A 26,504-nucleotide genomic window follows, 5' to 3' on the forward strand; every position below is an offset into this window, starting at 1 on the left:
TTGTTCTTTCCATTTCATGATTTTTTTGTTGTCCACTGCAGAAGCTGAATGTAAATTTAGTTGCCATTAGTTGTAAATTTGACTCTCTGAATTAGTACTAAGGCTCTTAGTCTTATTTGAAGGATGTTCATGCTACAAAAGCACCTGAAATATTCTAGGAGACCAGAAGGTCCCCCAACTGCTTTGCTTTTTAATTATGAAAGAAAAGTAAATGCTGGTGAAATTGATCAATGAAAAAACTACGAGTCCCTACTCCATTCATACTTGCATACCCATTCTCGAAAGATGTGTAAGGATTGGGGCATGGAGACAAATCCTATTTGATTGCATTATTCATTTTTACCACATCTCAAGTTAATATTAAAAACTAAAAGGGGAAAAACACGGATGTGTTCATATATATCTTTGTTGGTAGCTCTGTACAAATATATGAATGATGAGTCTGTGTGTTTTTCTCTTATGGTTGACACGTCTCAAAATCCTCTATGTTTGTGTGAGCGCGCATCAAATACACTCCTGCGAAATATAGCACACAGGCATGTTTGTGTGTGCACACACCAAATACACTCATGCGGAGTATAGCACACTGTATGCCTATAAACAGGATGGAGAACTAAGATTCATGGGTCAATCTCAATTAATTAGAAAAAAGGTCAATCTCAATTAATTAGAACAAAAGCTAAAATGATGATGATGATACAAGGTTACCTACATTTAGTGTACTGCGTGTCCTCTGCAAATGGTTAAACATGCTCATCTCCATGCATTTATGCATGTTCGTGTTTGCAGTAAGTCAAGACTCGCGTTCGCATCCAAATTCGAAAAACTGACCTAGTCACGACAACTTGAGTGGGTGACCTTCTACAAATCGGAAACTTACGACGTGCTTTTCATAAGGGTGCAGTTTGTATAGAGCCTGGGCTCTAAACAATCAAATTAGAGCCTTCCTTCAAATAGTGTCGAGAAATGTAGTTTCAATATTGGAAATCTGTGTGATAGCCTTAAAATACATTTTCGTTGTTATTTATAAAGTCTAAAACTTTAAAAATAGTGTAGATGGATAGATTTATGAAAACTTGAAAATTAACGGTCAAAAAATGTATTATAAATACACTATTTTCAAACTTGAAATCCAGTTTTTTCTCATGTCCATGCATCTTGATGCCGAGATGATCAATTTGATGATGTTTGAGCATCAAAACAACCTCTTCTAGTGAAATTTTTTATGTAGGTTCAAATTTGATTGTTTGGAGCCTCGGTTCTATATAACCTTTTCCCTTTTCATAATATATAATTTTTGATGTTAATTTGACATACAAATTGCATTTCTGTTATGGATTTGGATCCTATCATAGAGGCTTTATGATTTGGTGTTAAATTCTTTACACAATTTTATAAACTTGCCCACGTCGCTCCATGTTAATTTTTTCTCTTTGTTGACTCGGATTTGGCGGTGACCGAGTCAGTGACAGAGAACAAGCACTTCTAACTATCATTTAAAAAAGAAAAATCATTTTAAAAAAAAAAGCACTTTAACTCTGACATGCAGGATGTTTTTGTGTGAACTACGAAATTTTAGTAATTAATTCAAAATTCAAAAAGCAAACACAAATTACAATCTGCACATCCAAAAGAAACTATCCACGCATCAAATACACAATGCTTTTAATTTGTTATGCCACACATTTATCAATGGGAGGTGCAGACTGATGAATCCATGGTATCACGAGAACGAGAGAGGAAGTTAGTACGGATAATGGTTTGATAAATTTGGCACTATGTAAAGGGAAATTAGTACGGATAATCGTATAATACTAAGGAAAACTAATGTAAATATTTTATTTTTTTCGAGATATCTATAAAACCATCCTAAATTTTTTATTTTACATTGGTCTCTTTTATTTTTTCATTATATTTTCTCTTGAAATGGTCCAGTACTTTCAGTTTCAAACTTTAAAAAATTAATGTTAGTGAAAAATAATGTTCAAACTGAGAATATCGAATATATTCTTGCCTTTACTTAAGTTCAATAGTCAATACTAAGAGTACCAAAAAAAAAAATTCTTTCCTATGTTATGTTCGATACTCTCACCTGATTAATATCATTCTATTATATTCAGTACTGAGATTTGAGAGCACCAAACACTTTTCATTGATCATTGCAATACTAATAAAACTAAAAGGGAAGTTGTATGGAAAGTTGTAAGGCAAGCCATGCTTTATAGAACATAATATTGGGTGGTGAAGAAACAATGTCCATCGGATAAGTATTTTTGAGATGAGGATGTTGACATAAATAAGTACCAATACAAGAAAGGATAGGTTTCGAAATGAATATATTTGAAGAAATTTGAGAGAACTTAAATGTGGTTATAATAGGCGAAAAGATGAGGGAAAGTAGACTTACGTAGGCTGAATATATGCAACTTAGACCTAATACACATTGCATAGATGTGGTGAATTAGTTCAAGTGGAAGGCTTTAAAAAGGCAAAAAAAATGCCCAAAAGGATATGGATAGTAGTGAGAAGAGAGACGGTGACTTATAGTTTAACTGAAGATGTGACCTTTAATAGAATAGATGTGACTTTTGATGAAAAAGAATGACAAAATAGAATTCGTGTAGCTAACCCCAAATAACTAGGATAAAGCTCAAATGGATATTCTTAATACCATACTTTGTTAAAGGTACAAATATATCGGTACTCTTAGTGTGAACAATATTTTTCACAAAAACCAACTACTACACAGTTTGGTTTTGAGAGTGCTCAACTAATGGACATTTTGATAATAAGAAAATAGATGCTAAAAAAGAGAGATCTTTGAAGCTAAAAACATATATCTTTGTAAAATTTAAAATTTTAAAGATAGTTTTAAATATCCCTAAAAAAGAGATATTTACATTAATGTTCCTAATAATAATATGGGAGAAGTCTAATTTGACACATTATAAAGTAAAACTTAATGGGCCCTATGGAAGGACAAGGCTTTGGCTCGGTTGTATTACCAGTGCACTTTGAGACCTGGTACAAGGGACACTATTTATCCCAGATAGATGTGCAACATCAGACCTCGTTGCAACCCCTTTTAAATTTACATGGGATAAACTTATAAGAAGTTTTACATAGAAATTTATCTTATAAAAAATTATTTTTAATTTATTTTAAGAATTTTATTAAAAATCACATGTGTTTAGCTAGAAATAACTAACAATGGAGAGTGATTTCATGCAACGGTTGTATAGTAATATAATTAAACAAGTTTCAAAAACCATATTAGGGTTCTTTGTTTGATCCAAAATTTAAAATATACACTCTTGTCATTCTAATGAACAATCACAAAAAAAAGAAGAAAAATTTGAAAACACAACGTAGAAAGTATTTTTTAGTAACATAGGCCATCTATTTTGGTGAGATACTTAAATCTATGACTTAGAAGGATCTTTTATCTATCCAAATTTCTTAGATAATTTTATTATCATTAGATTAATAACTTTAAAAAATAAAAAACTGATTTTGAATTCATAAAGGCTTACATCTTGAAATTCACCAAATGGACGGTCTAGATTCATTGTCGGGAGGGAATCATTTTGACTATATATAAGATGCAAATTAAATTTTTTTTTGAGAATGATTATTGAGATTAAGAGAGTGTGTGTAAAATTTTGGGTCATACAAATACCACAAACATGATTTTCTAGAAGTGTGGTTTCATTATATTATAATGGCATGGTAACATGATATCATTTCCCACTAACGATAACTTAAAATACCCCAAAAGTTAACTAATCAACAATATTATACCACAATACAAGGCATATATACCAAATATTTAACAAATTAATATTATGCAGAATATATTTATTTTAGATAAAAAATCTATTTATAATAAGATTAAAGGGTGAGGTTTAGTATTTATAACGTTGCCTCCTTATACAGTAAAAGTAAGACGCCTCTAAAATTTGTTTATAGATGTAATTTCGGTGTCGAAAACTTTGGGATGGTTTGAAAATTTATTTTCATTCCTAAAATAATTTAAAATTTAAAGATTAGTACAAATTGAGTAGATCAATGAGTACTTAAAAATCTTGAAAATAGACAATCTTGATAACTTATTACAAGATGCACTATTTTTTGTATTTAGAATTCTCTTTTCTTTCATGTCCATAAATCTCGAAGACAATAACATGATCAATTGAAAGGTTCTCCAAAGCTTGAACACTCTATTATGTAGGATTTGAGGTATACCTTACTGCAATAGTATAAGATTGTAACCTTATATAAATTTCTTCAAGATTAAATGTCTTCCAAAAACCCCTTAAAATTTAAATCACCTTTTAGGCATGGTTCATGGGTCCTTTTATTGGCTGGTGCATAAAATGCAAATAAGCCTCTTTTTAACCTTAAGGATAAAGCAAGAATTAAATTTTTTTCTTATTTTCACAAACCTTTGATGTTGTTTCGCTAGATTATGGCCACTAAATATTGCCTTCTCTCGTCATGGCCCATTAAGACATCCCTTACTCATTAAAATAAAGGGTGCGGTTTGTATAGAGCCGAGGCTCTAAACAATCAAAGTAAAGCCCACCATCAAAAAATGTGGTTTCAATATTGAAAATCTTTTTGATAGTCTTAAAATATAATTTCATCTTTAATTATAAAATTTAAAAGCTTTAAAAATGTGTAGATCGAGCAAATCTAGGAAAACTTGGAAATCTTGAAAATTGACGGTCCAAAATGCATTATTTTCAAAACTTGAAATCCATTTTTTCTCATGTCCATGCATCTTGATATCAAGATGATCAATTTGAAGATATTTAATTATCAAAACAACCTCTTCCTAATGAATTTTTTGAGGTGGGCTCTAATTTGATTGTTTAGAACCTAGGCTATACAAAAACTTTTTTCTAAAATAAAAGTGTTAAATGTGTGGACAGGCACTCTAAAATTTCTGTCTCCCAAGTCATAAATCACCCATCTCAAAGATGGATACAAACGGTGGTCGCTTTTAAACAATTAAAACAAATGGTTTAAATATTTTCTTTAAACATATTTTTATTTTTAGTTTTTAAAATTTAATTTATTTTTGCATATTAATGACCTATATATATATATATATATATATATATATATATATATATATATATATATATATATATATATATTAAAGGCTGTATATTCCTTAAAAATTATGACCAAAATCCATTTTAAAAATGGACTATTAAAAGGAGGTGCATTCCTATAGGAGTCCGGGGACTCACAGAAAGAGTGTCCCTCATTTAATATCCTTTTTGTAGATGAATCTTGAAAAATGGTGGACCAACCAAAACTTAAAATTATATAAAAATATTTCATTTTTTACTTATCAAATTTATTTATTTGTTTAGATTAATACTCACCACAATTGGGATTTTCAATCCATAGATTTTTTAGATCCAAAATTTATATCTAAAATTAATTTTGGATGGTGGACTTGTTTAAATAGGTGGGTCGGGGCTTTTAAAATCTAGTGTTTCAGAACTTGGATTGGTGGGCTGGATCGTTCACCCATAGATCCATGTCTAATTATTAGATTGACGAACCAGATCGAGTCTATTCGATCCGATTCGGTGATTAAAAAATATATTAATAAATAAATAAAACAGAATTAAAACTAAAATAAGGGTTAATGGTATGGAAATTTAAAGGGAACACAAATATTAGATAAGCTTTAGAAAAAAGAAAAACATATATAAAAAGGGTTTTAAGGGACCTATACGTCTCGAAACTGATTCGGTTCAAACCGATTCTCAATCCAAATTGATAATTCCGACCGAAACTCGTCTGGTTTTAAGAAATCAATAAAGTCCTTAACCCGGTCTACTTTCCGAGAAGAAACCCAAATACTTTGGTTGAGTCCAATCCAATCATGCACTCACGTGAAGACTTAAGATCCTTTCATAACTTTGTTGATCCAGTCATGCACTTTTTTTAATTGACGTCTGTAGTACGCATTTAAACTAGCGTACAGTTATATCCAATGGTTTAAAAAGCGGATTGGTGACTAGGATCGAGCACCTCAAAAATCGATTCGGATCTATAAATCGGCGAATCAACGATTTGGATAGGGAATCGACTGAATCGTTCAGATTAAAGCTTCAAAAAAATCCGAAAAAATTATTAAAATTCATTATAAATATTGTTTTTTAGAAATTCAATAAGAAATAAGGATAATCAATTAAGAATTTTCATTTCTTTGCATGAATATGTGAATATTGATATGTTCTTTCCCTGCATGAACTACTATTTACCATTTAATTTACATCGCACAAAAGGATAAATATAGAATTATCATGGAATAAGTATATCAACATACATGGACTACAATAAAGCACACAATTAGTAACTAAAAAATGCATTAACAACAAATTAAAAAAATACAGTTTTTGCATTAAAAATATAATAACATGCATTTTTTTGCATAAATAATCTATCAACATACAATTTTTTCAACAAAAACTTTAACAATAAAAATTAAAAATATGGTTTTATACCTCATGATAATCAAAACCTGGTCACGATTTTCACATCTTTTAGGAAAATCATCATTTTTCAAAAAATTCGATCATGGATAAAAAATAAAAAAAAAAGAGTACAGCAAACTCAAAGAATAAAAATTAAAGATATGGTTTAATACCTCATGACAATCAAAACCTTGTTACGATTTTCACATCTTTTCGGAAAATCACAAATTTTAAAAAACTCGATCATGGATTACTAAAAAAAGAAAAAAAAAAAAAAATGTTCTTCACAGAGCCACCTTACATCAGTCATTTCAACTCAAAAATCCACCTCCAAACGAATAAATTACATCCAATTGAGTACATATTTTGATAAACAACACTATAAAAAATCAAAACCCTAAATTATGAACACATTATCATCAATAAATCAAATCAAATCGAATAAATTGAGCAAAAAAAAAAAAAAGCAGTTCTTCACAGACAACAGTTATTGAATCTAAAACATAAAGCTCAAATTGAATAAATCAGATCAAATTGAATACATCTGATTATAAACAAGATTATAACAATTCAAAACCCTAGAAATCTAACACATTATATGTAATAGATCGAAAGGCAGAAAAAAAAAAAAACAACATAATTTTTTTTGTCACAGACATCACTGTGTTCTTCTAAAAACTCAGGCTATAATTGAGTAAATTAAATAAAATTGAATATAGTAAATGATAAAAGACGCGATAAAGATTTAAAACCCTACAAATTTAACTGATTATTTTCAAAATATGGACTGAAATTTATCAAATGGTGGAAAAAAAAAAAAACATAAAGTTCTTACCTGGTTTCGTGAACCCGTGGCTTCAATCTTCAAATTAATTCGTTTTTCTCAAAGATAATCACAAATTCGTACCAGAAATTTCTAATGAACATATTTACGATCAATATGCCTCAAACTTTTCATCAATTCATGCCTTATTTGGCATGAAACAAAACGAAAAGCAGAAACCCTAAAACCCGCAACTTTCATGATCTAAAAAATTGAAATTTTTCCACCATTCAATGCATGACAAGGTTGAAAAAAGCTGCATAAAGCCTGAATATTCGATCATATGGAAAAAAAAGAAGAAAAACGATAAAAAAAAGACAAAATTTAAATAAACCCGTGAAGAACACTGTGCAGCTTGTGTTCTTCACGAGACTCACCGATTCGGTACAGTGAATCGGTGATTCACTATACAGAATTGCCTCGTTCTCTCTGAAATCAGGCGATTCCGTGTAAAATACCAGAACCAACACGGACTGTGCTGATTCAGGAGTCCGATTCTGTCACACCTCAAGAATTTACAGTACTGTTATTCCTGAGATGTGACAGACAAAACATATATACATCTATTGATAGGACAAATTTACAGTGGCGAGGTCTTACAAAGTAAATAAAGAAAGCTAGCACAACAACAGTGTCTTCCAAGGTTGATCTTGACTAGCACTCAAAATGAATCCGCAGTTATCCTGAAAAAATGTTTACCATAGTTTGATGAGTTTGGCCACTCAGTAAGTGATCATCATAATCCTTAAAAATAATCATGATTGAAAGATATCAATATTTTCCAAAATGAGATCTATTAACAGAAATGCATCTAAAAAATTGAAATTTTTTCCACCATTCAATGCATGACAAGGTTGAAAAAAGCTGCATAAAGCCTGAATATTCGATCATATGGAAAAAAAAGAAGAAAAGTAAAAAAAAGACAAAATTTAAATAAACCCGTGAAGAACACTGTGCAGCTTGTGTTCTTCACGAGACTCACCGATTCGGTACAGTGAATCGGTGATTCACTATACAGAATTGCCTCGTTCTATCTGAAATCAGGCGATTCCGTGTAAAATACCAGAACCAGCACGGACTGTGCTGATTCAGGAGTCCGATTCTGTCACACCCCAAGAATTTACAGTACTGTTATTCCTGAGATGTGACAGACAAAACATATATACATCTATTGATATGACAAATTTACAGTGGCGAGGTCTTACAAAGTAAATAAAGAAAGCTAGCACAACAACAGTATCTTCCAAGGTTGATCTTGACTAGCACTCAAAATGAATCCGCAGTTATCCTGAAAAAATGTTTACCATAGTTTGATGAGTTTGGCCACTCAGTAAGTGATCATCATAATCCTTAAAAATAATCATGATTGAAAGATATAAATATTTTCCAAAATGAGATCTATTAACAGAAATGCATCAACAGTTTCACTTTCAATAATTGCATAATTAAGTATAATCCGAGTAATTGAAATGCTTATAACACTTTTAACGGCAGTACATAATTCAAAGGATTTCACAAAATACCCTACTGGCGTCCCAAGTAGGTCACCTATATACCCCATCAGCGTCCTGATGAGTCCACTTAATCCCTATCGGCGTCCCAGATAGGTCCACTTAATCCCTGCAGGTCCACTTATACCTCACCGGTGTACCGGATTAGTCCACTTAATCCCTACCGACGTCCCAGATAGGTCCACTTATACCTCACCGGCGAACCGGATGAGTCCACTTGCATACTTAAATTATTTCTAAATCTATTTAAACATTCGAAAGCAGCAATATCATGTACTCAACATATCACTAAAATCATTAATATGAATTTCACTTAAACCATTAATAACAATCACTCTATATAACATTTAAAAAATAACCAATCAAATATTTTGGGCTCAAATTTAGAAAGGTAGCAATTTGTAAAGGCATTCTAGCATAAGTGCCAATTTAATATGTATAGAAAGACTCTTATAGAAATTCAAGAATACGGAATTATCACAATTTATGGGATATCAATCCACAAATAAACATTTCACAACAATACTATAATCAATTGCAAAAATGTCAATTTTTAAATAATAAGGCAGTCATTTACACATGAATTTTACAATGTCTAAATATTCAAAACAGTAGAAAGAAATATCACAATTTTACTAAAAGCAGAAATATCACATTTATTTCTAACAATAGACAAGAAAAATAAATAAATTTAAGTTTCTAATTTACAGCATTCAAAATTTCTAACATAGATAAAATATCACAATTTTTATTAAAAAGATTATTTTTCAAGATAATGAGGTCGTGTGCGCATAAAATTTATCGTGCCTAAAATTCATGATAATAAGCAGAAATAATTATTTCATTTTATTTTTAAAAAGACTGGATTATTTTTCGAGACAATGAGATCACTTACACATAAAACTAATAAAATAAAGATCCTAGACGGAAATATCACTATTTATTAAAAATAGACTAATTTTCGGGAAGACGATTCACTTACACACAAAACTTATAAAATAAAGATCCTGGACGGAAATATCACTATTTATTAAAAACAGACTATTTTTCAAGAAGACGATGTCACTTACCCACAAATATTTGAGAGAGAACTTCAATAAAATTCGGCTAGAGAGAGAGAGAGATCTCAAAATTTTCTAGGGTAGGAGTGCTCACCTCCCCTATTTAAATTCTTAAAATGCATTATTATAATATTTTATTACGCTCTACCTCATACCTGAGGTGTCGCGTTAAGCGTCTGCTTTTAACATACGAAAACCACGTCCGCTAAAAGACGTAGCCAGCTGCAAGCAGCAGCAGGCAAAAGAAAAAGTAAAGGCAAAAGCAAAGGCAAAAACTTTTGAAAATAGTGATGGTCCCCAAGGACTATCTTACTCAAACAGACCATCACCTATTTAAAAGCATATTTTCTCCTTTTTTTTTTTTTTTGAAATTTTAGGATTGTTACAGATTCGACTCAACGTTTTTTAAAACACTGCTTGTATCATAACACTACTACGAATTGTGTCCTTTTCTGCAACAACAAGTTGGCTTGGCTTTCTTTCTCCATACCTCATGCTTGGAGGACATGTAGGTTTTGACCATGGGGTTAACCCGATTTGGGCTTGGAGTTCAACCCAGTTATTTGATCGGAAGAGTAGGGTCTGATTTCACTCGACTTGGACTTGATTCAAGTTAGGTTGAGTTCAGGTTTAGCTTGGACCATGTCAAACCAGGTCAAGTCTAAGTCAGTGGATTGGATCTAAGTAAACTAATCAGACTCGACCAAGGTTTGATCTCACCTAAACCTGTATGATTAGGTCTGGGTTGAGATCGGCCCGACCCATTTACAGCCCTACCCTTGGCCTATCTCTACTAGTCAATATGAGACAAATTAGCCGAGATGCCCTTGGTAACCGTCCTCATTTGGAGTCTAGTTTTTCCATTCAAAGAAAACGATTCCACCGTCTCTTGACTATCTTTGCCATGTACCTATCATTAGGTAATGATACCATGCCCTTAGGGATACGCCAACCCAACCCATGAAAAGGGCTGATTGAGCTGTGCGGATTTATTACCTGCAAGTTTTTTTTTTTTGAGTTAATCTTTTGAAAGTGTTAGTGTTGAAAATGGGAACCACAATATACTGATTGGAGTGTGGGGTGCTACCACCATAACCCGAGCCCCTTTCTCTACGTTTTCACGATGCTCTTTCATTGGGAGAAATGTGCATGATGCCCAACATTAGAGGGTATGTTTGGTATTAATAAAAATATTTTCACATGAAAAATCTGTTCTAAGTGATTAGGTGTGAGAGTTTTTTTTCGCCAGTTGGCTGCCAATTGCAATGAAAAAAATACATTGGGACCAATTGATGTGAAAAAACTCCCAATCCTGATCACATGGGTTGTTCTTTCATACGAAATGCTTTCACGAAAATAATTTTACGCATACCAAACGTGTTATGGTTGTGCCTTGCACATTTCAACATGTTTCATTTCAACGTTTATGTAACAGAAAACATGATCGCTTGCACATTCTAGGTGTGATACCCATTATTGGCATTGTGACCTTTTTTTTTTCCTGTTTTGGGTTATTCACTGGGAAAGACATGGCCCCTACCTGTTTTTTCAAATATTTTAGGAGTTGGTTTTTTGAATGTATTAGTGGGGTGGTGTCACTAAGAATGAAAACCACAATGTGATGACTAGGGTGTAGGGGTGCTATCTCCATGACTGGGTGCTATCTCCATGACCCCAATCCCTTCCCCATTTACATTGTGACCCCCTTGTAAATTTTGATTATATTTGCATATGATACCATTGTACAACGTTTTCTTGCATGGAATATTCTATTCATGTTCCATAAAGCATTGCTCAAACTTTTTATTTTTATTTTGTTTTTGGGCTAAGCCACCAAAACTTTTCTTGAGGTTTCATTTTCCGAATTTGTCAAGTAAACTGCAATTTATTTAAGATTGGTAGATTTTGTGTGGTGAGAGTTTTCTTTCCAAGAACATTCAAAAAGAAAAATCCGATTCCAAGAATTTAAGAACTCACAGTGCTATAACTATAATAATATAAGGGTAATTCGGTCATTTGTGCCTATTAATGCGGACTCTGTGCATTTGGTTCTTTTTCCATAATTTAAATAAGGAAAGGGCGTCTGATTACAACAGACGCATCCTTTTTTTTATGAAATGAAATATGGAAAGGTTTCCATAAGACCAATATTTTATACAAAAAAAAGAGAGACTAAAGCCTCTTCTTAAAACTCATTAAAAAATATAGTTTTAGCATTGGAAAACTTTGAATCGATGAGATCATCTTTAATCATTATGGTTGTAAGATGAAATCATCCTTAATCATGATGGTTGTAATAAAAAAAAAAAAAAGATTTCAAACTCTAAAAATAGTGTATATTATGATATTTTTAATATATAAAAAGTACCATTAAGATTTATTTATTTGTGGGGGTTAATCTATGGGTTGAATAAGTTACATCCCCAAAACTTGGGGTCCTAAAATTAATTCTAAGTGGGGTTTTGCGTAAAGGAGTAAATGTACATTCTACTCCATCCAGAGCATAATATCTTTTCGCTTCAATAAAAAAACCGCTAAATAACGTGTTAATACGAGCATATCAGGTTTCCAGTTTTCATAATTCAATAATGCTTTATTTCAAAACAATAAAAATAGTGGCAATTATTTTATAAAGTATAACACTCTTTTGTACTAAAATTTCAATTATTTTATAAAGTATGACGTTATGTTATATTAGATTTTTGAGTTGCACCTTATTTCTACAATAAAAGATTCTATTGTAAGTTTATATAACATTTTTCTTTTTTTAATATTTATAAAAAACATTATAACATGTTTTAAGAAATATTTCAACCGTGACTTTTGCTTGTTGTTTTCCCTCCTCTTTTCTTTTCCCATTATTTTCCATATTTTACTCCATTTTCCGATTTTTTACTTAAACGTCATTTCTGACCATATAACGGTCGTTAATCGTTACCATTATTCTAACGGGAATTCCATCAGCCTATTTCCCTTCGGTTGCATCCTTCTTTTAAATCTTGCTTTAAATAATCGTCCGTGACCTTCATCAAAAAAAAGTTATTACATCGTTACGGTGGCTAGGGACATCTCACCTTACAACCTGCAAAGACTCTATCTAAAGTTTATGTAAAATTGTAACTTTATATTATAGTAATAAGGTGCGCCTCAAAAATCCAATAGAAAAGAGTGTTCTAAAGTTAGAAAACTTTCCAATTCGATTATCTCGACCTCGACCAATAACTTTTAGTATAACACAATCACTTTTGGTCTATCAAATTTCAAATCGGATGGTAGTGAGTGGATCATTGACTAGACTCCAAGTTTATAAAAAATGTTCTCTAACTTTGTGACACACTTCAAGACATCCAATTTGATATCTAATGACTAATACCAATTATACAAAAAATAAATGATACAGTCTCATACAAAAAAGAGGAGAATTTCAAGTCATAAAAATAATACATATTTGTAATGCGTTTCTGGATCCTCTATTTTGAAATTGCTTATGTGTTTATAGATATGAACCAACTTTTTAATTTCATAATTAAATATGAAAATAGATTTTTTAGCCTTTCAACACGGAAACTGTTTTGGCAGAAATTAGAGGTCCACCTTGTACGGTACAAGGTGTGCGCCTTATACGAACGTCACCCTTATATAAAACCGTCCACCTTGTATGGTACAATGTGTGCGCCTTATACAAACGTCACCCTTATATAAAACCATGTAGAGGGGGCACAAATATTAAATAACAGGCCAAGGACGCTCTTATACTGTTGTTTTCTTGAACCTCACAAGAGTATGTTTATCGGCCTTTAAAAATGTCCAAATACATAAGCTTATCTTTTAAAAAATCAAAATCAGGCCCAAATTGACAAGGGCCTGATTTTGATTTCTCAGTATTTGACTGGGCAACTCCCTAAGTTAAATTGGGCTACAATCTACGAAAAAAATTAAAATTAAAATTAAAATTAAAATTAAAATTAAAAGTAAAATTAAAATTAAAAATCAAGAGAACCAGGGGATTGCATGGATTTTCCATCTAGAATAGCTACCTTCTTGCTCTATTTAAATCGGCGATTCTCAATCAGACTGACAATATTTGAAGCACTACATCAAGAAAGCTCACCTCACCATGAAATGCTCCAAAATTGAGATAGTAGGTGAGCCAATGCTTTCGATGCATTGGAATGCTCTCCACGACTGTGTCAGCTGAGTTTCGTGAAGTAAGAGAAGAGCAAATCCTCCAAATATTATGATAAGTGCGATTTGTTGGTTTTCAGCTCAAAGATAACCTTGAGCTAAATTGCCCAGAATGTTGCAGACATGGCGTAAAAATTTCTTTGTAGTTACTTCTATTTCCATGTGTTCTCTTTAGACGCTGCAAAAGTGGTCTTACATTCCCTTATTTGTACAAGAACATTATTTAAAGCCATACTTAATAAGGATTTAAGTGTGCAAGATCGATTCGTGTATACTTAACAAGGATTTAAGTGTGCAAGATCGATTTGAGTATGCATGATCTCTGTGTGGTGATTGTGACACACAAAGCAGCATAACATAGATGACATATGACTGTGGGGGAAATAGGGGTTGATGTTGGGGTCTTCAGTGTTTTGATCACGGATCTCACGAACCCTGATTTTCAATCTGTTTTTTATTTTTTTTAGAGCTTACTTGGGAGATTATATTTTATTTTATTTTATCTTTTGATTTGAAATTTTGTGGGGAGGTAGAGAGAGTGAGATAGTTAGTTTTTATAATTAATAATAGAATCATAAGCATTTAACAAAAAATATATAAAAAAATCCGTGAAAATATTATGCATCTATTCTTGGGTTTATGTGGCTTTTAAAGGCTCGTATGTGCTTATAAAATGAAATGATATAGTAGAACATGAACTTATTGAGAGTGTGGTCCTTCATGGACCATACTAAGCAAATGATAGTTTGCTTATACCGATCTGTGCTTAACGATCTAAGGCAGTCGGTTGGGAAAAACCTATGTTACATGGGCATGAAGAACAAACCGATGAGGGTTTATGAGTTAGCCCTTGATGAGATCGGAGAACATGTCCGGATGAGTAAGCTGAGGGACTATGTGATCCTTGTGTGTGATGGTGGCCTACTGAGACGGGCCAAAACCTCCATAAATTTTTTAAAAAAATTTGGACAAAACCCTTTCCCGCATTTCAAAAATATAAATGTGTGGAGAGAAAGAGTCCTTGGTCCTCCATTTCAACTATATAAATGTGTGGAGAGAGAGAGAGATTTTGTCCTAAGATAGAGTGCTTACCTTTAATGTTTAATCTTTTGGCTCTACTTAGTAGAGGGAAAATTTGCTTTTAATGTTTAATCTTGTCTTGTAGTGCTTGCATTTTTAATGTTGGAAAAATATGAAATGAGACTATTTACTTTTAGTACAAGGTGAGATATTAATCTTGATCTTGGAAGTGAAATTGGGTTGTTGCAATTATTTTATTGACCAAGTTCAAACTTCAAAATAAATTTTTTCGAACATCTAGGCTATCAAATTTTATATTGAAGGATTGTAAGTAATTTTGATTGCATTATATGATAGGGAAATGGCCGCCTCGACTCTATTTAGCAGTTCAGTATACTCTATCCATATCAATGTATGGATATGGTCCGGATATAATTAACCAAAAAAACCAAAAGATATATATCCGGCGTTGCTAGGCGAAATCAAGAAAAAAACAAAGGAGTCTTCTTTAAATAAAACGCTTGATTGACACTTGTCCTAAAAAAAATTGCATAATGCTGATTTCCAAAATTGGATGAATATTAAATAATAATATAACGGGTCTTTGTTTTTAACGGACGGACATAACATTCTTGTTCGAATTTATAGGGACCGGCTTCCTTTTCTTAACCAACCAAGATCGAGCACCTCAAAAAACCATCCGGATCGGTGGATCGGCGATCCGAATGGAGAATCGATCGAATCGTTCAGATTAAGCTGTAAAAAAAATATAAAAAAATTATTAAATTTTATTGTAAATATTATTGTTTAGGAAGCGAATAAGAAATCGGGGTACAATAAAGAATGATTTTTTATAAGAACATTATAGTTTTTTTGAGAAAAACCTTTTATTTTTTTACAAGAAATGTTTGTCGTATTACATTTTCTTTTGTTTTTAGCAAGAACCTTTTTTTTTTGACAAAAAATACTTGTTGTATTATTTTTTTTTTGTAAGAACTTTTTTTTTTACAATAACTTTTTATTACTTTTTATTTTTTTGACAAAAACCTTACAAGAAAAATAATTGATAAGAACCTTTCATTTTTTTTTTTTATAAGAAACTTTTTATTTTATTGATAAGAAAAAAAATTGACAAAAAGCAAAATTGATAAAAAAAACCCTTCATTTTTTTGATAAGAAAAAAATTTGACAAAAAGAGAAATTGATAAAAAAACCTTTCATTTTTTTCTTATGATAAAATACTTGTTGTATTATTATTTTTTTATAAGAAATTTTTTTTTTTGACAATAACTTTTTATTACTTTTTTTTTTTGGCAAATTTCTTTTTATTTTTTTGGCACAAAAAAGAAATTTGACAAGAAAAATAATTGATAAGAACCTTTTATTTTTTTTTATAAGAAAATTTTTATTTTATTGATAAGAAATTTTTTTGATAAAATGCGAAATTGATAAAAAAAACCTTTCATTTTTTTTTGTATAAAAAGCAATTGACCTCAAAAAAATAAAATTGACAAAAAAAATAGTTTACAAGAGAACCCCCTTTCGTCCAAGGAGAATGGAACAGCGCCCTCCATAAGCCAAAAGACATAAACCAAAAGACGCCCTCCATAAGCCAAAAGAAATTTATAACTAGTAAATCACATGTTACTTAATAATATTAAAAGCATAAAGAAAAATATAATATATTAATGTTTCAAGTTAATATCTTCACATTATCCCACATCGAAGAGGTAGAAGGAAGTTGTAGTGAATAAATACCTCTTTGTAGTTAATGAGGATAATGCGTGCAAAGTGAGGAGAGTCACGTGACGAGGTGTACGAACTTTATAGTTCATGTACTTTTTAAAATTTATAAAAATGACCATTGAAGAATCGAAAATGCCCATTAAAGAATAGGCGGTCGGCGGGACACCCCATTGAAGAATCGAAAATGCTTATTGAAGAATCGGCGGTCGGCGGGACATGATGTCATGAATCGAACAATCGGGTTACAAAAATGCTCATTGAAGAATAGAAAATGAAATCGCAGAATTGGGTCACATGGCGATTTACGGCATGGAATCGCCGGTTCTAGAAGAAATTGGGCGAATACAAAAATGTCCATTGAAAAATCGAAAATGAAATTAAAGAATCAAGTTACAAAAATGGCCATTGAATAATAAAAAATGCCCATTGAAAAAAGATAAAAAGAAAAGGAGAAAGCCATTGAAGAATCGAAAATGCCCATTGAAAAAAGATAAAAAGAAAAGGAAAAAAGGAAGAGTTCTTCACTATGTCACGTTAACTTAAAAAAAATCCTTTTGTAGCTAATCATTTATTATTAAAAATTCATAAGCTTAACACGAATCGGCGGTCGGCGGGTCATGACGTCATGAATCGAAGAATCGGGATAATCATGACCTCACATGACGATTTACGGCATGAAATCGCCGGTTTTTCTCTAGAACCAAACGATTTTCGGTATTTTACGGGAATCGGCATGGGTCTGCCGGTTCGACTCGTCGACTTTTGAATAACTGTAACCAACAATTACACGTTCCTATTTTCGGAAATTTCCGAAAAGATCCGTTAACCTTATTACTTCGTTAATATCTAGAGAGGAGCACGGGCACCTTGACGGTGATTTGCAGTGCAAAAATTTGTGGTGATTTCGCAAAGTTTCACGAAACTTGGACTTTCCCAAAATTTCACGAAATTTCTTTTCTGTGAAAAGATGAGTTAACGGGGAACAAGTCTCCAAACTTCTGGACCGTTTGATAAAATGTGACTCGAATCCAAGCCGTGCGTTGGGCTTTGAAAGGAATCATAGGAGTAATTAGTTTATGCGATCACATATTATCCAATTTTAACCGTATACTATTTATTTAATTACTTTCCCTACTTTAACAAGCCTATCCTTCTCTAGACTTGAGGAAAATATTTTTTGATAGGGATGCTGATTTATGAAAATAAGTAAAACCTCATCTAAAAACTCACAAAAAAATTGCAGTTTAGATGTTAAAAATCTTTCGATTCGATTATCTTGACTTTGACTATTATCGTTATTAAAAAATAATTATTTAAATTTTAAAAATAATGTACATTATAACAAATTATTTAGATTGTTAGTTTCACCCTAAAAATAAGTATTTAGTTATCATATGGATACATACCGATGGATAAGTTTAGGTACTCTTGATATGTACGATGCATATACATATCTATCCATATAATTTACAATGCATATCTATCCATATAGTTAAGGTATTCTTGATATGTACGATACATATACATATCTATCAATAACATTTTAAACATAAGTTTCATAAAAAAATTGTTTCATGCAAGCTGGACCGTATTTCTATAATATGCAGTCCCAAGGTATAAAGCATCGATGTTAAAAGTGGATGCAAATAGGGGGTCCATCTAAAAACAATTGAAATTAAATGTCCAAATGTTTTCTAATTATTATTTCTAGTTTTCAAAATTTATTTATTTTTTTATATTTCTAGTCCTCAAATTAGAGATTACACATGCTTAAAAATTAAACCAAAAAATCCATCTCAACTATAGATTTTAAAAAAGTGACTCATTTTTACATGGATTCAGAAAAACCTTGTCCAATTTTACAATCAATGTTAAAAATTAATTTTTAGATTTTTAAGAAGAGACAAATTTTTACATGGATTCATGAAAACCTTGTCCAATTTTACTATCAATGTTAAAAATTAATTTTGGAGTCATCATGAAAATTTTTTATACCCAAAGTCAGTGTTTAAAAAAACGCCGAGTCGAACCGGACTCGCCCGGTTCAACTCGGGAATCGCCATGGACGGATCGAATCGGCGAAAAAAACGGGAATTGTCCGGTTCTAGAGAGAACCGAACGATTCTGTACAGTGACTCGCCGATTCACTGTACGGAATCGGCGAGTCCGTACAGTGAATCGGCGATTCTTGTACGGTTTTTTTTTTTTTTTTGTAATCCATGATCGAAATGTTTGTTTTTTTTCTTGTAATCCATGATCGAAATGTTTGTTTTTTTTCTTGTAATCCATGATCGAATTTTTTGTAACCCGTGATAGAATTTTTCGTAATCCATGATCGAATGTTTTGTAATACATGATCGAAATGTTTGTTTTTTTTTTGTAATCCATGATCGAAATGTTTGTTTTTTTTTTTGTAATCCATGATCGAATTTTTTTTTTTTTGCTTTTTTTGTAACCCATGATAGAGTTTTTTGTAATCCAAGATTGAATTTTTTGTAATCCATGATCGAATTGTTTTTTTCTTTTTTTGTAATCCACGATTGAATTTTTTGTTTTTTTTGTTTGTTTTTTTTTGTAATCCATGATCGAATTTTATGTAATCCATGATCGAATTTTATGTAATCCATGATCGAATTTTATGTAATCCATGATCGAATTTTTTGTAATCCATGATTGAATTTTTTGAAAATTTGCGATTTTTTTTTTTTAATCCATGATTGAATTTTTTTTTGTAATCCATGATAGAATTTTTTGAAAATTTGTGATTTTTTTTTTTAATCCATGATCTAATATTTTTTTGTAATCCATGATATAATTTTTTGAAAATTTGTGATTTTTTTTTTTTAATCCATGATCGATTTTTTTGAAAATTTGTTTTTTTTTTTTTTAATCCATATTATTCAAAAAGAAAGTGAGAGAAATGATGATTCTGAGGCCACCCTTTCCCAGCCATATTATTCACATATCGTGTCCCAACAGCAACAGTGTAAGGATGAGTACGACAGTGCAGGTGAGCATGAAGGGTGGACAATCTTCAGGGATTATTCACATATCGTGTCCCAACAGCAACAGTGTAAGGATGAGTACGACAGTGCAGGTGAGCATGAAGGGTGGACAATCTTCAGGGATTTTAGATTGGGAATACAACAAAACATTAATATTCAGGGATTTGGGAATAGTCAGACACTTGCTAATATCGATGATTCATTTTTAGATCGAATCAATGAATTGTTAAACGAATTCAATCAATGGCACCAGCGTGACCAAGAAGAACAATAACGTGGTCTATTATTTTATTTTTAGATCATATGTTACTAATTTTATGCTTTATTGTAGTCCATGTATGTTGATATACTTATTCCATGATAATTATATGTTTATCCTTTTGTGTGATGTAAATTAAATGCTGAATAGCAGTTCATGCAGAGAAAGAACATATCAATATTAGCATATTCATTCAAAAACATGAAAATTCTTAATGGAGTACCCTCATTTCTTATTGAATTCTTAAAAAAAAATATTTATAATAATTTTTTCGAATTTTTTTTAAACTTTATTCTGATCGATTCACTCGATTTCCGATCCGAATCGCCGATTCGCCGATCCAGATCGGTTTTTTAGAAGCTCGATCCTTCCGTTTTTTAAACCATTGTCCAAAGTGCTTTCTGACCCGGATATAAGGTGAGGTTTTCGGGAAGCCCATGACTTTTTTTTTTTATTCTTTTTTTTTTTGAAAAAAAAAAAAACATTTTTTAATTATTTACCCCATGATTTCCCGGACTCTGGATGATATTTAGGATCGCTTATGGGTAACACGAATCAATGTTCTCTCCGTCTTATACAGTCTCTCTCTCTCTCCCTTGAACTCTCTCCGCTATCTTCCGGACTCTCTTAAATATACACTCTCTCTCATCTCTCAGTGGTGGCAACCTGGCAGGAATGCATGTTCCTCTATCATCAAAGTGACGAGGGCTGAGACCTTTCCTCAAATCTCTAAACCCTAATTTCCCCTTTCCCTTTGATCTCCAAAAGTACTAATTCCATACCCCCTGTTACCTGCAACCCCAGCTCCTGCATTACCCCAATCTCTCTCTCTCTCTCTCTCTCTCTCTGTTCTGAGCTCTGCAACTGTGTTCCCCATTCCCGTTTCTCTCTCTCTCTGGAACGTTATCCCCAATCTCCCATTATCTAGCTTTCCACCACATTTTCTGGGATCTCCATTCTACCTCTGCTACATTATCCCCTGTCTCCCTTCTCTGTCTCTGCAACATTATTCAAGATTTGCCCTTTTTCTCATTGTTTCCAAACTCTTTACTCTGCAACATTCCCTTAGTCTCTCTCTCTCTCTACTTTTTCACAGATCGGATCCAAACCCACTTCTACACTGAGAGCATCCCCCCTAGAGCTTTAATGGCGGGCCTTCATTCCAAAACTAGCTAGATCCTGTAACGATGCCCTAGGGTTTCGCCACCGGCTGGATAAAGCAGAAGCATCGCCGGTCAAATATGAAATCCAGCGACAAGGAAATCGAGAAATTGGTCATCTGGGACCAGATGGCCACCTCAAACAGGAGCCCCGGCTCCATTACGAGCAATCGAGTGAGCAGCCTAACAAAACTCATGGCCTGGCTCATTATCGCCATCTCCATGACCTACGTCGTCTATTCTCTAAACCTCCTCCTCAACTCTCGTTCCTGTCTCCCCGTCCATTCCTCTAACTCTGTAAAATCATCCATTATGGCCTCAGATTCCAGCAACTCATCTCAGATCCGCAAAAATAACCACCCACCGGAAAAGGCGCCTGAAAATCACAAGACCACCAGTCTCAGCCACATCATGTTTGGAATCGCCGCTTCCGCCTCGCTTTGGGAGCAACGAAAAGAGTACATAAAGCTGTGGTGGCGACCTAGTGAGATGAGGGGAGTCGTTTGGCTCGATCGGACGGTCAAGATCAAGAGGGGCGAGGGCCTGCCGACGGTCAAGATCTCGGGGAACACATCGGGATTCGCCTACAAGAACCGACAGGGCCATCGGTCGGCGATTCGGATATCGAGAATCGTTTCCGAGACATTGAGACTTGATGGGATCGAAGGGGTACATTGGTTCGTGATGGGCGATGACGACACTGTGTTTGTGGTCGATAATTTGGTTAGGATTTTGTCCAAATACGATCACAACCAGTTCTATTATATCGGGAGCTTATCAGAGAGCCATTTGCAGAACATATACTTCTCCTATGGGATGGCTTATGGTGGTGGAGGCTTCGCCATTAGTTATCCCCTCGCGAAGGCTCTGTCGAAGATGCAGGATCGCTGCATACAGAGGTATCCGGGCTTGTACGGGAGCGACGACCGGATGCAGGCATGCATGGCGGAGCTTGGGGTGCCCCTCACCAAAGAGCCAGGCTTCCATCAAGTGAGTTCCCTACCTTCTCTCTCTACTGTAAAACCCATCAAATTTCTCTCTCTACTGTAAAACCCATCCATTTCTGTCTCCTTTAGGAGGAGCATTAATGTGCGCCATTTGAGGGGAAGGGTTCATTATTGAACGCTATCGTCTGTACATTTTGCAGCTCGATATAACGTTCTCTCTCTTCTTCCCTGTGTTTCTCTGTGGAAGGTATTCTTCACTTGTGTTCTTAGTTGTTGGTTGCATCTCTCTCTCTCTAGATATTATTTCTATTCCCTCTCATTTGAACCTCTCTCTCTCTCTCTCTCTCTCTCTCTCTAGATATTATTTCTATTCCCTCTCATTTGAACCTCTTTTATTATTGTCTGGTTCCTTTTACTACATGCGTGTTTACCACTTTATGTGAACTCTGTACCTAACAATTTCAGTGCACTTTTGTGTCCTCCATATAACATTTATTTATTTAGGGGAGAGGTTCTGGACCGTTCACCATTCTGACTTGTGAGATTAACGCGCATTGGTTGGTTGGTTACTCATCTAAGTTTAGGCCTCTTCTCTTCTGGGGAGGGAAGGCCAGTGAAACCCCCATTTATACTATTAATTCGGATGAAGTTTCCAGGCTTCTCAAAATCCTCATCCCTGCTTTCGGCAACAGATGTATCCATGGCGCTTCTGAAATCAATTTTCAACACTGAAAATAAATTTTTAAACTCAAAAAATATACAGATCTTGTTTATCTTTGAACATTTATCTTTAGCTCAAAATGGGCTGTCAAGATAATTTGTTATACTATACACTATTTTTTTTTAGCATGAAATCCTAATTTTGTTAATGGCCGTGATCTTCATGCTGAGATGATCGATCGATGTAAAGATTTTCCAATGCTTGATTTTTTAAGAGTCATGAGGTAAGGTATGGCTTTACTTATTGGTTGTGGTTTCTATAAGGTTCCAACCTTAAACAATCCAATTAAGGCGCCTTCCAAATTTTATCATAACTGTAATGTAATTTTGGTGTCAAAATTCTCCCAAATTCTATTTTCATATCTAATTATAAAATTTTAAATTTTAAAATGGTTAAAATCAAGTAGATCTATAAATATAAAAAATTTTTAAAAAGATAATGTGTTGCAAGATGCACTATTTTTAGAATTCAATTTTTTTTTTTTTTTTTTCATATTCGTGATAAATTGAAAAGGCTTTTCAACATTAAAACAACCTTTTTCTGTGATTTTTGAGGTGCATCTGTAATTCAACATTTTAAGATCATAACCTTTTATATAAATTTTTTCTTTACTTATTTTGACAACCATTTTCCGTTGGTTTTATTTGCTTCCCTCGGCGTCTTCTGGGGGAGGGAAAGCGAGTGAAACCTCGGAAGGGAACGAAATAAAGGGGGTTTGAGTGAGTCATTTACTTTATTTAAGTTAAGAGCCTCTTAAAATAGGCAAACCGCCTGGGCACTACGAGGGCCCGCACGACGCGTGCAATAACCTAAGACGGTGCGTGTCGGCGATTCGTGCGTTTATTTTTTTTAATCTTTAAATTAAGAGTTGAATGTTCACCAGCCGTGGGGGAAATTTATACTGTCGAGTCCTATACATTTATTTATCCTTCTATGTCTCACCCTAAAACTCACCGAAAATTTTTTGCAGTCCTGACCTTTAATAATCTTCAAAGCCTTGCGTTATGGCTGTGAAAAAACATTAGGATTTCAAGCATTAAAGTAGCGTATATGGTAAAATACTATCTATACATCGAGATCTGATATCCAAGATCTAATCCGTAAAAATCTATATCATTTTTTGAGCTTCAAATTTAACAATTGCAAATTGATTATAGGGCTTTCATTGAAAGTTTTAATATCCAAAGTATTTTTTAAACTGCATTTTTTTCCAAACTTTCCGATGTACCCTTTATCTACAAGCTCATTTCCGGGGGTTTCCAAACAAGTTGCGGTCGTAGCAGTGATCAGTCATAGTAGTAAAGGATCTCCGTGCTCTCGATTTTATTCGCCGGAACCAACGGCTGATATCTTACGTGCGAGGTTCGGATGACGGATCCATGCGAACCTTAGCCTCGTACGCTCACTTCTTTTAATGTGGAGATTTGGTAGTGTCCTGTTTCTCTTTATCTAGAGCTGCCCTACTCGTCAGTGTCCTTAAAACCTTGGTGGCCATTCAAACTGGAATGGCGGACGTACTACCGCTAACCATTTTTTTATCAATCCGATGGACGGTCCATATTGAACCGACACCTTCAAATTCGTAACATCTGGACCGTCTGGCCGACAAACCTTTTTTTTTTTTTTGTCTCATTTTGAAGTTTATTTTCACCAACAGGCGGTCCAGATTAACCGGCACAAACGCCTAGAACTACCAATCCCCGTTCATCCCATCCCTAGTGTCTGACAGTACAGAAGACCCTCTAGTTCCATCCTGCATTGGGCATCACGATGAACCCAAAGATAAAGCGCATTTCCGTACTTGTGGTTGTGTATGATTTCTATTTTGAGGTGGTGTATGCCTTTTCATGACCTTTTCTTTCTATGTGTTGCGTACAGTACGATGTGTATGGAAACCTCTTCGGCTTGCTCGCGGCGCACCCAGTAACCCCTCTGGTGAGCCTGCACCACCTGGACGTGGTGGAGCCCATCTTCCCAAACGTCACACGTGTAGAGGCCCTGAGACGCTTGCATGGGCCCATGAAGGCGGACTCAGCCGGGCTCATGCAGCAGTCCATATGCTACGACCGCACACGGGAGTGGTCCTTCTCTGTTTCGTGGGGCTACGCCGTACAGATATTTAGAGGGGTGTTTTCCCCCAGAGAGCTGGAGATGCCTTCTAGAACCTTCCTGAACTGGTACAGGAGGGCCGATTATACGGCCTATGCTTTCAACACGCGCCCCGTGTCCCGCCACCCGTGTCAAAAGCCGTTTGTTTTCTATTTCGATTCGCTTAGATACACAACCACCCACGATACACAGGCGATCACAGTGACTCGGTACTCCAGGCACAGGGTCCCCGCTCCCGAGTGCAGGTGGAGGATGGTGTCTCCTGCGAAGATCGAGTGGATCGAGGTTCGCAAGAAGCCCGACCCTTTGCTTTGGAACAAGGTAAATCGTTTGCTCTGTTCAATGATCGGAATTCTTGTTCTTGAAATCTCCAGTAGTTTGGGCTAAGGTCATTGTTTCCTTGTTTGTGCAGTCGCCTAGGAGGAATTGCTGCAGGGTTATGACGGAGAAGGAGGTTGGGGCCAAAGGAGTGAGCATTGAGGTGGGGGAATGTAGAGATGGAGAGATCAGCGAGTTATAGAGAGAGAAAGAAACAGGGTAGGAGATGATGGTTCTAGGTCATTATAGAATAAAAAAAAGGATTACATTTATGAAAATGGTTAGCTAATCTGCTTGCCGTGTACGATAGTTTTTTCACAGTCTCCTCATTCCATTGATTAATGCCAGGGTTCTTTTGTGTTCCCATGTACGTGTGTGCCATAGTTTAAGCCTACCTCATTATTGCGGTGAAGTATACAACAACCGTGTATGGTACACCTTAGGGTGCCTGCCGTCCTTTTTTTTTTGACGGAGTGCACTCCTCTAAATATTTAGAGCCACACTCAATTTCCTATCTATATTTAATTCTTGTGGATGGTCCCATGCCATATCTTATCCGGACTACGGTAGATACAGTAATGCGACTCAACATCGTTTTCTTGGGTGTGGATTGCATAAGGCTGACTCAGTAAACGATCCAAGTAAGGTGGGCCTTCGGAAAATGTTGTTTCAATCAATGGTCCTGGGAAAATTTATTTTTATATTTAATTATAGAGTAATGATCTTAACATTCTCTTTCCTTGTGTTAGACCTAAATCTCTAAAAAGTTATCACATGAGTGGAGAACTTGAAGTTTTTAGAGATCCGTATTTATCAATTTTAATGACGATTTTTTGAAGATCCTACACACATGGGTGAAAAAAGAAAATGTCTTATAGGATCATTTATCTTAATTTATAAAATTAAAAGCTTCAAATATAGTGCCGATGGAGTAGAGATTTTAACACTTGAAAATTTACGGTGTAAAAGATGTGCTATTTCAAAGTATTGAAATTTATTTATTTTCCATATCCATGTATCGAGATAATCGATTTGAGGATTTTCGGATATAGGAACAACATCTTCTAATGAAATTTGAGTTGCATTTTAATTTGATTCTATAGGGCCTCACCCATATTTTAAACTTTCCCTTGTGGAGC

At 33.9% G+C, this 26,504-nt stretch overlaps 1 protein-coding gene across 3 annotated transcripts; it reads left to right on the plus strand.

Annotated features, from left to right (window-relative positions):
* The first annotated feature begins 21,066 nt into the window (after positions 1-21,066).
* LOC18424383 (uncharacterized) lies at positions 21,067-25,729 on the plus strand. Of its 3 annotated transcripts, XM_088845919.1 has the most exons (4): positions 21,593-22,260; positions 22,418-22,464; positions 24,817-25,368; positions 25,460-25,729. In XM_088845919.1, exons 1-4 carry the CDS (start codon positions 22,209-22,211, stop codon positions 25,565-25,567), a joined length of 759 nt encoding a protein of 252 aa, XP_088702045.1. In that variant the 5' UTR covers positions 21,593-22,208; the 3' UTR covers positions 25,568-25,729. The 3 variants fall into 3 exon arrangements, with proteins under 3 accessions (XP_006829033.2, XP_088702044.1, XP_088702045.1); XM_006828970.4 differs by lacking the exon at positions 22,418-22,464 and having other exon boundaries at positions 21,067-22,260; XM_088845918.1 differs by lacking the exons at positions 24,817-25,368; positions 25,460-25,729 and adding an exon at positions 22,722-23,083 and having other exon boundaries at positions 21,067-22,260.
* The last annotated feature ends 775 nt before the right edge of the window (positions 25,730-26,504 follow it).

This window comes from Amborella trichopoda, chromosome 9 (genome assembly GCF_054954075.1).
Source record: "Amborella trichopoda isolate Santa Cruz 75 chromosome 9, AtrichopodaSantaCruz75HAP2 v2.0, whole genome shotgun sequence".
Taxonomy (NCBI): Eukaryota; Viridiplantae; Streptophyta; class Magnoliopsida; order Amborellales; family Amborellaceae; genus Amborella; species Amborella trichopoda.

What these genes read in the sequence shown, in the direction of transcription:
- LOC18424383 (XM_006828970.4), top strand. Translation starts at nt 21,352, where the DNA reads ATGAAATCCAGCGACAAGGAAATCGAGAAATTGGTCATCTGGGACCAG. An exon ending in AAGAGCCAGGCTTCCATCAA is followed by an intron (nt 22,261 to 24,816) that starts GTGAGTTCCCTA and finishes TGTTGCGTACAG; the next exon opens with TACGATGTGTATGGAAACCT. An exon ending in ACCCTTTGCTTTGGAACAAG is followed by an intron (nt 25,369 to 25,459) that starts GTAAATCGTTTG and finishes TTGTTTGTGCAG; the next exon opens with TCGCCTAGGAGGAATTGCTG.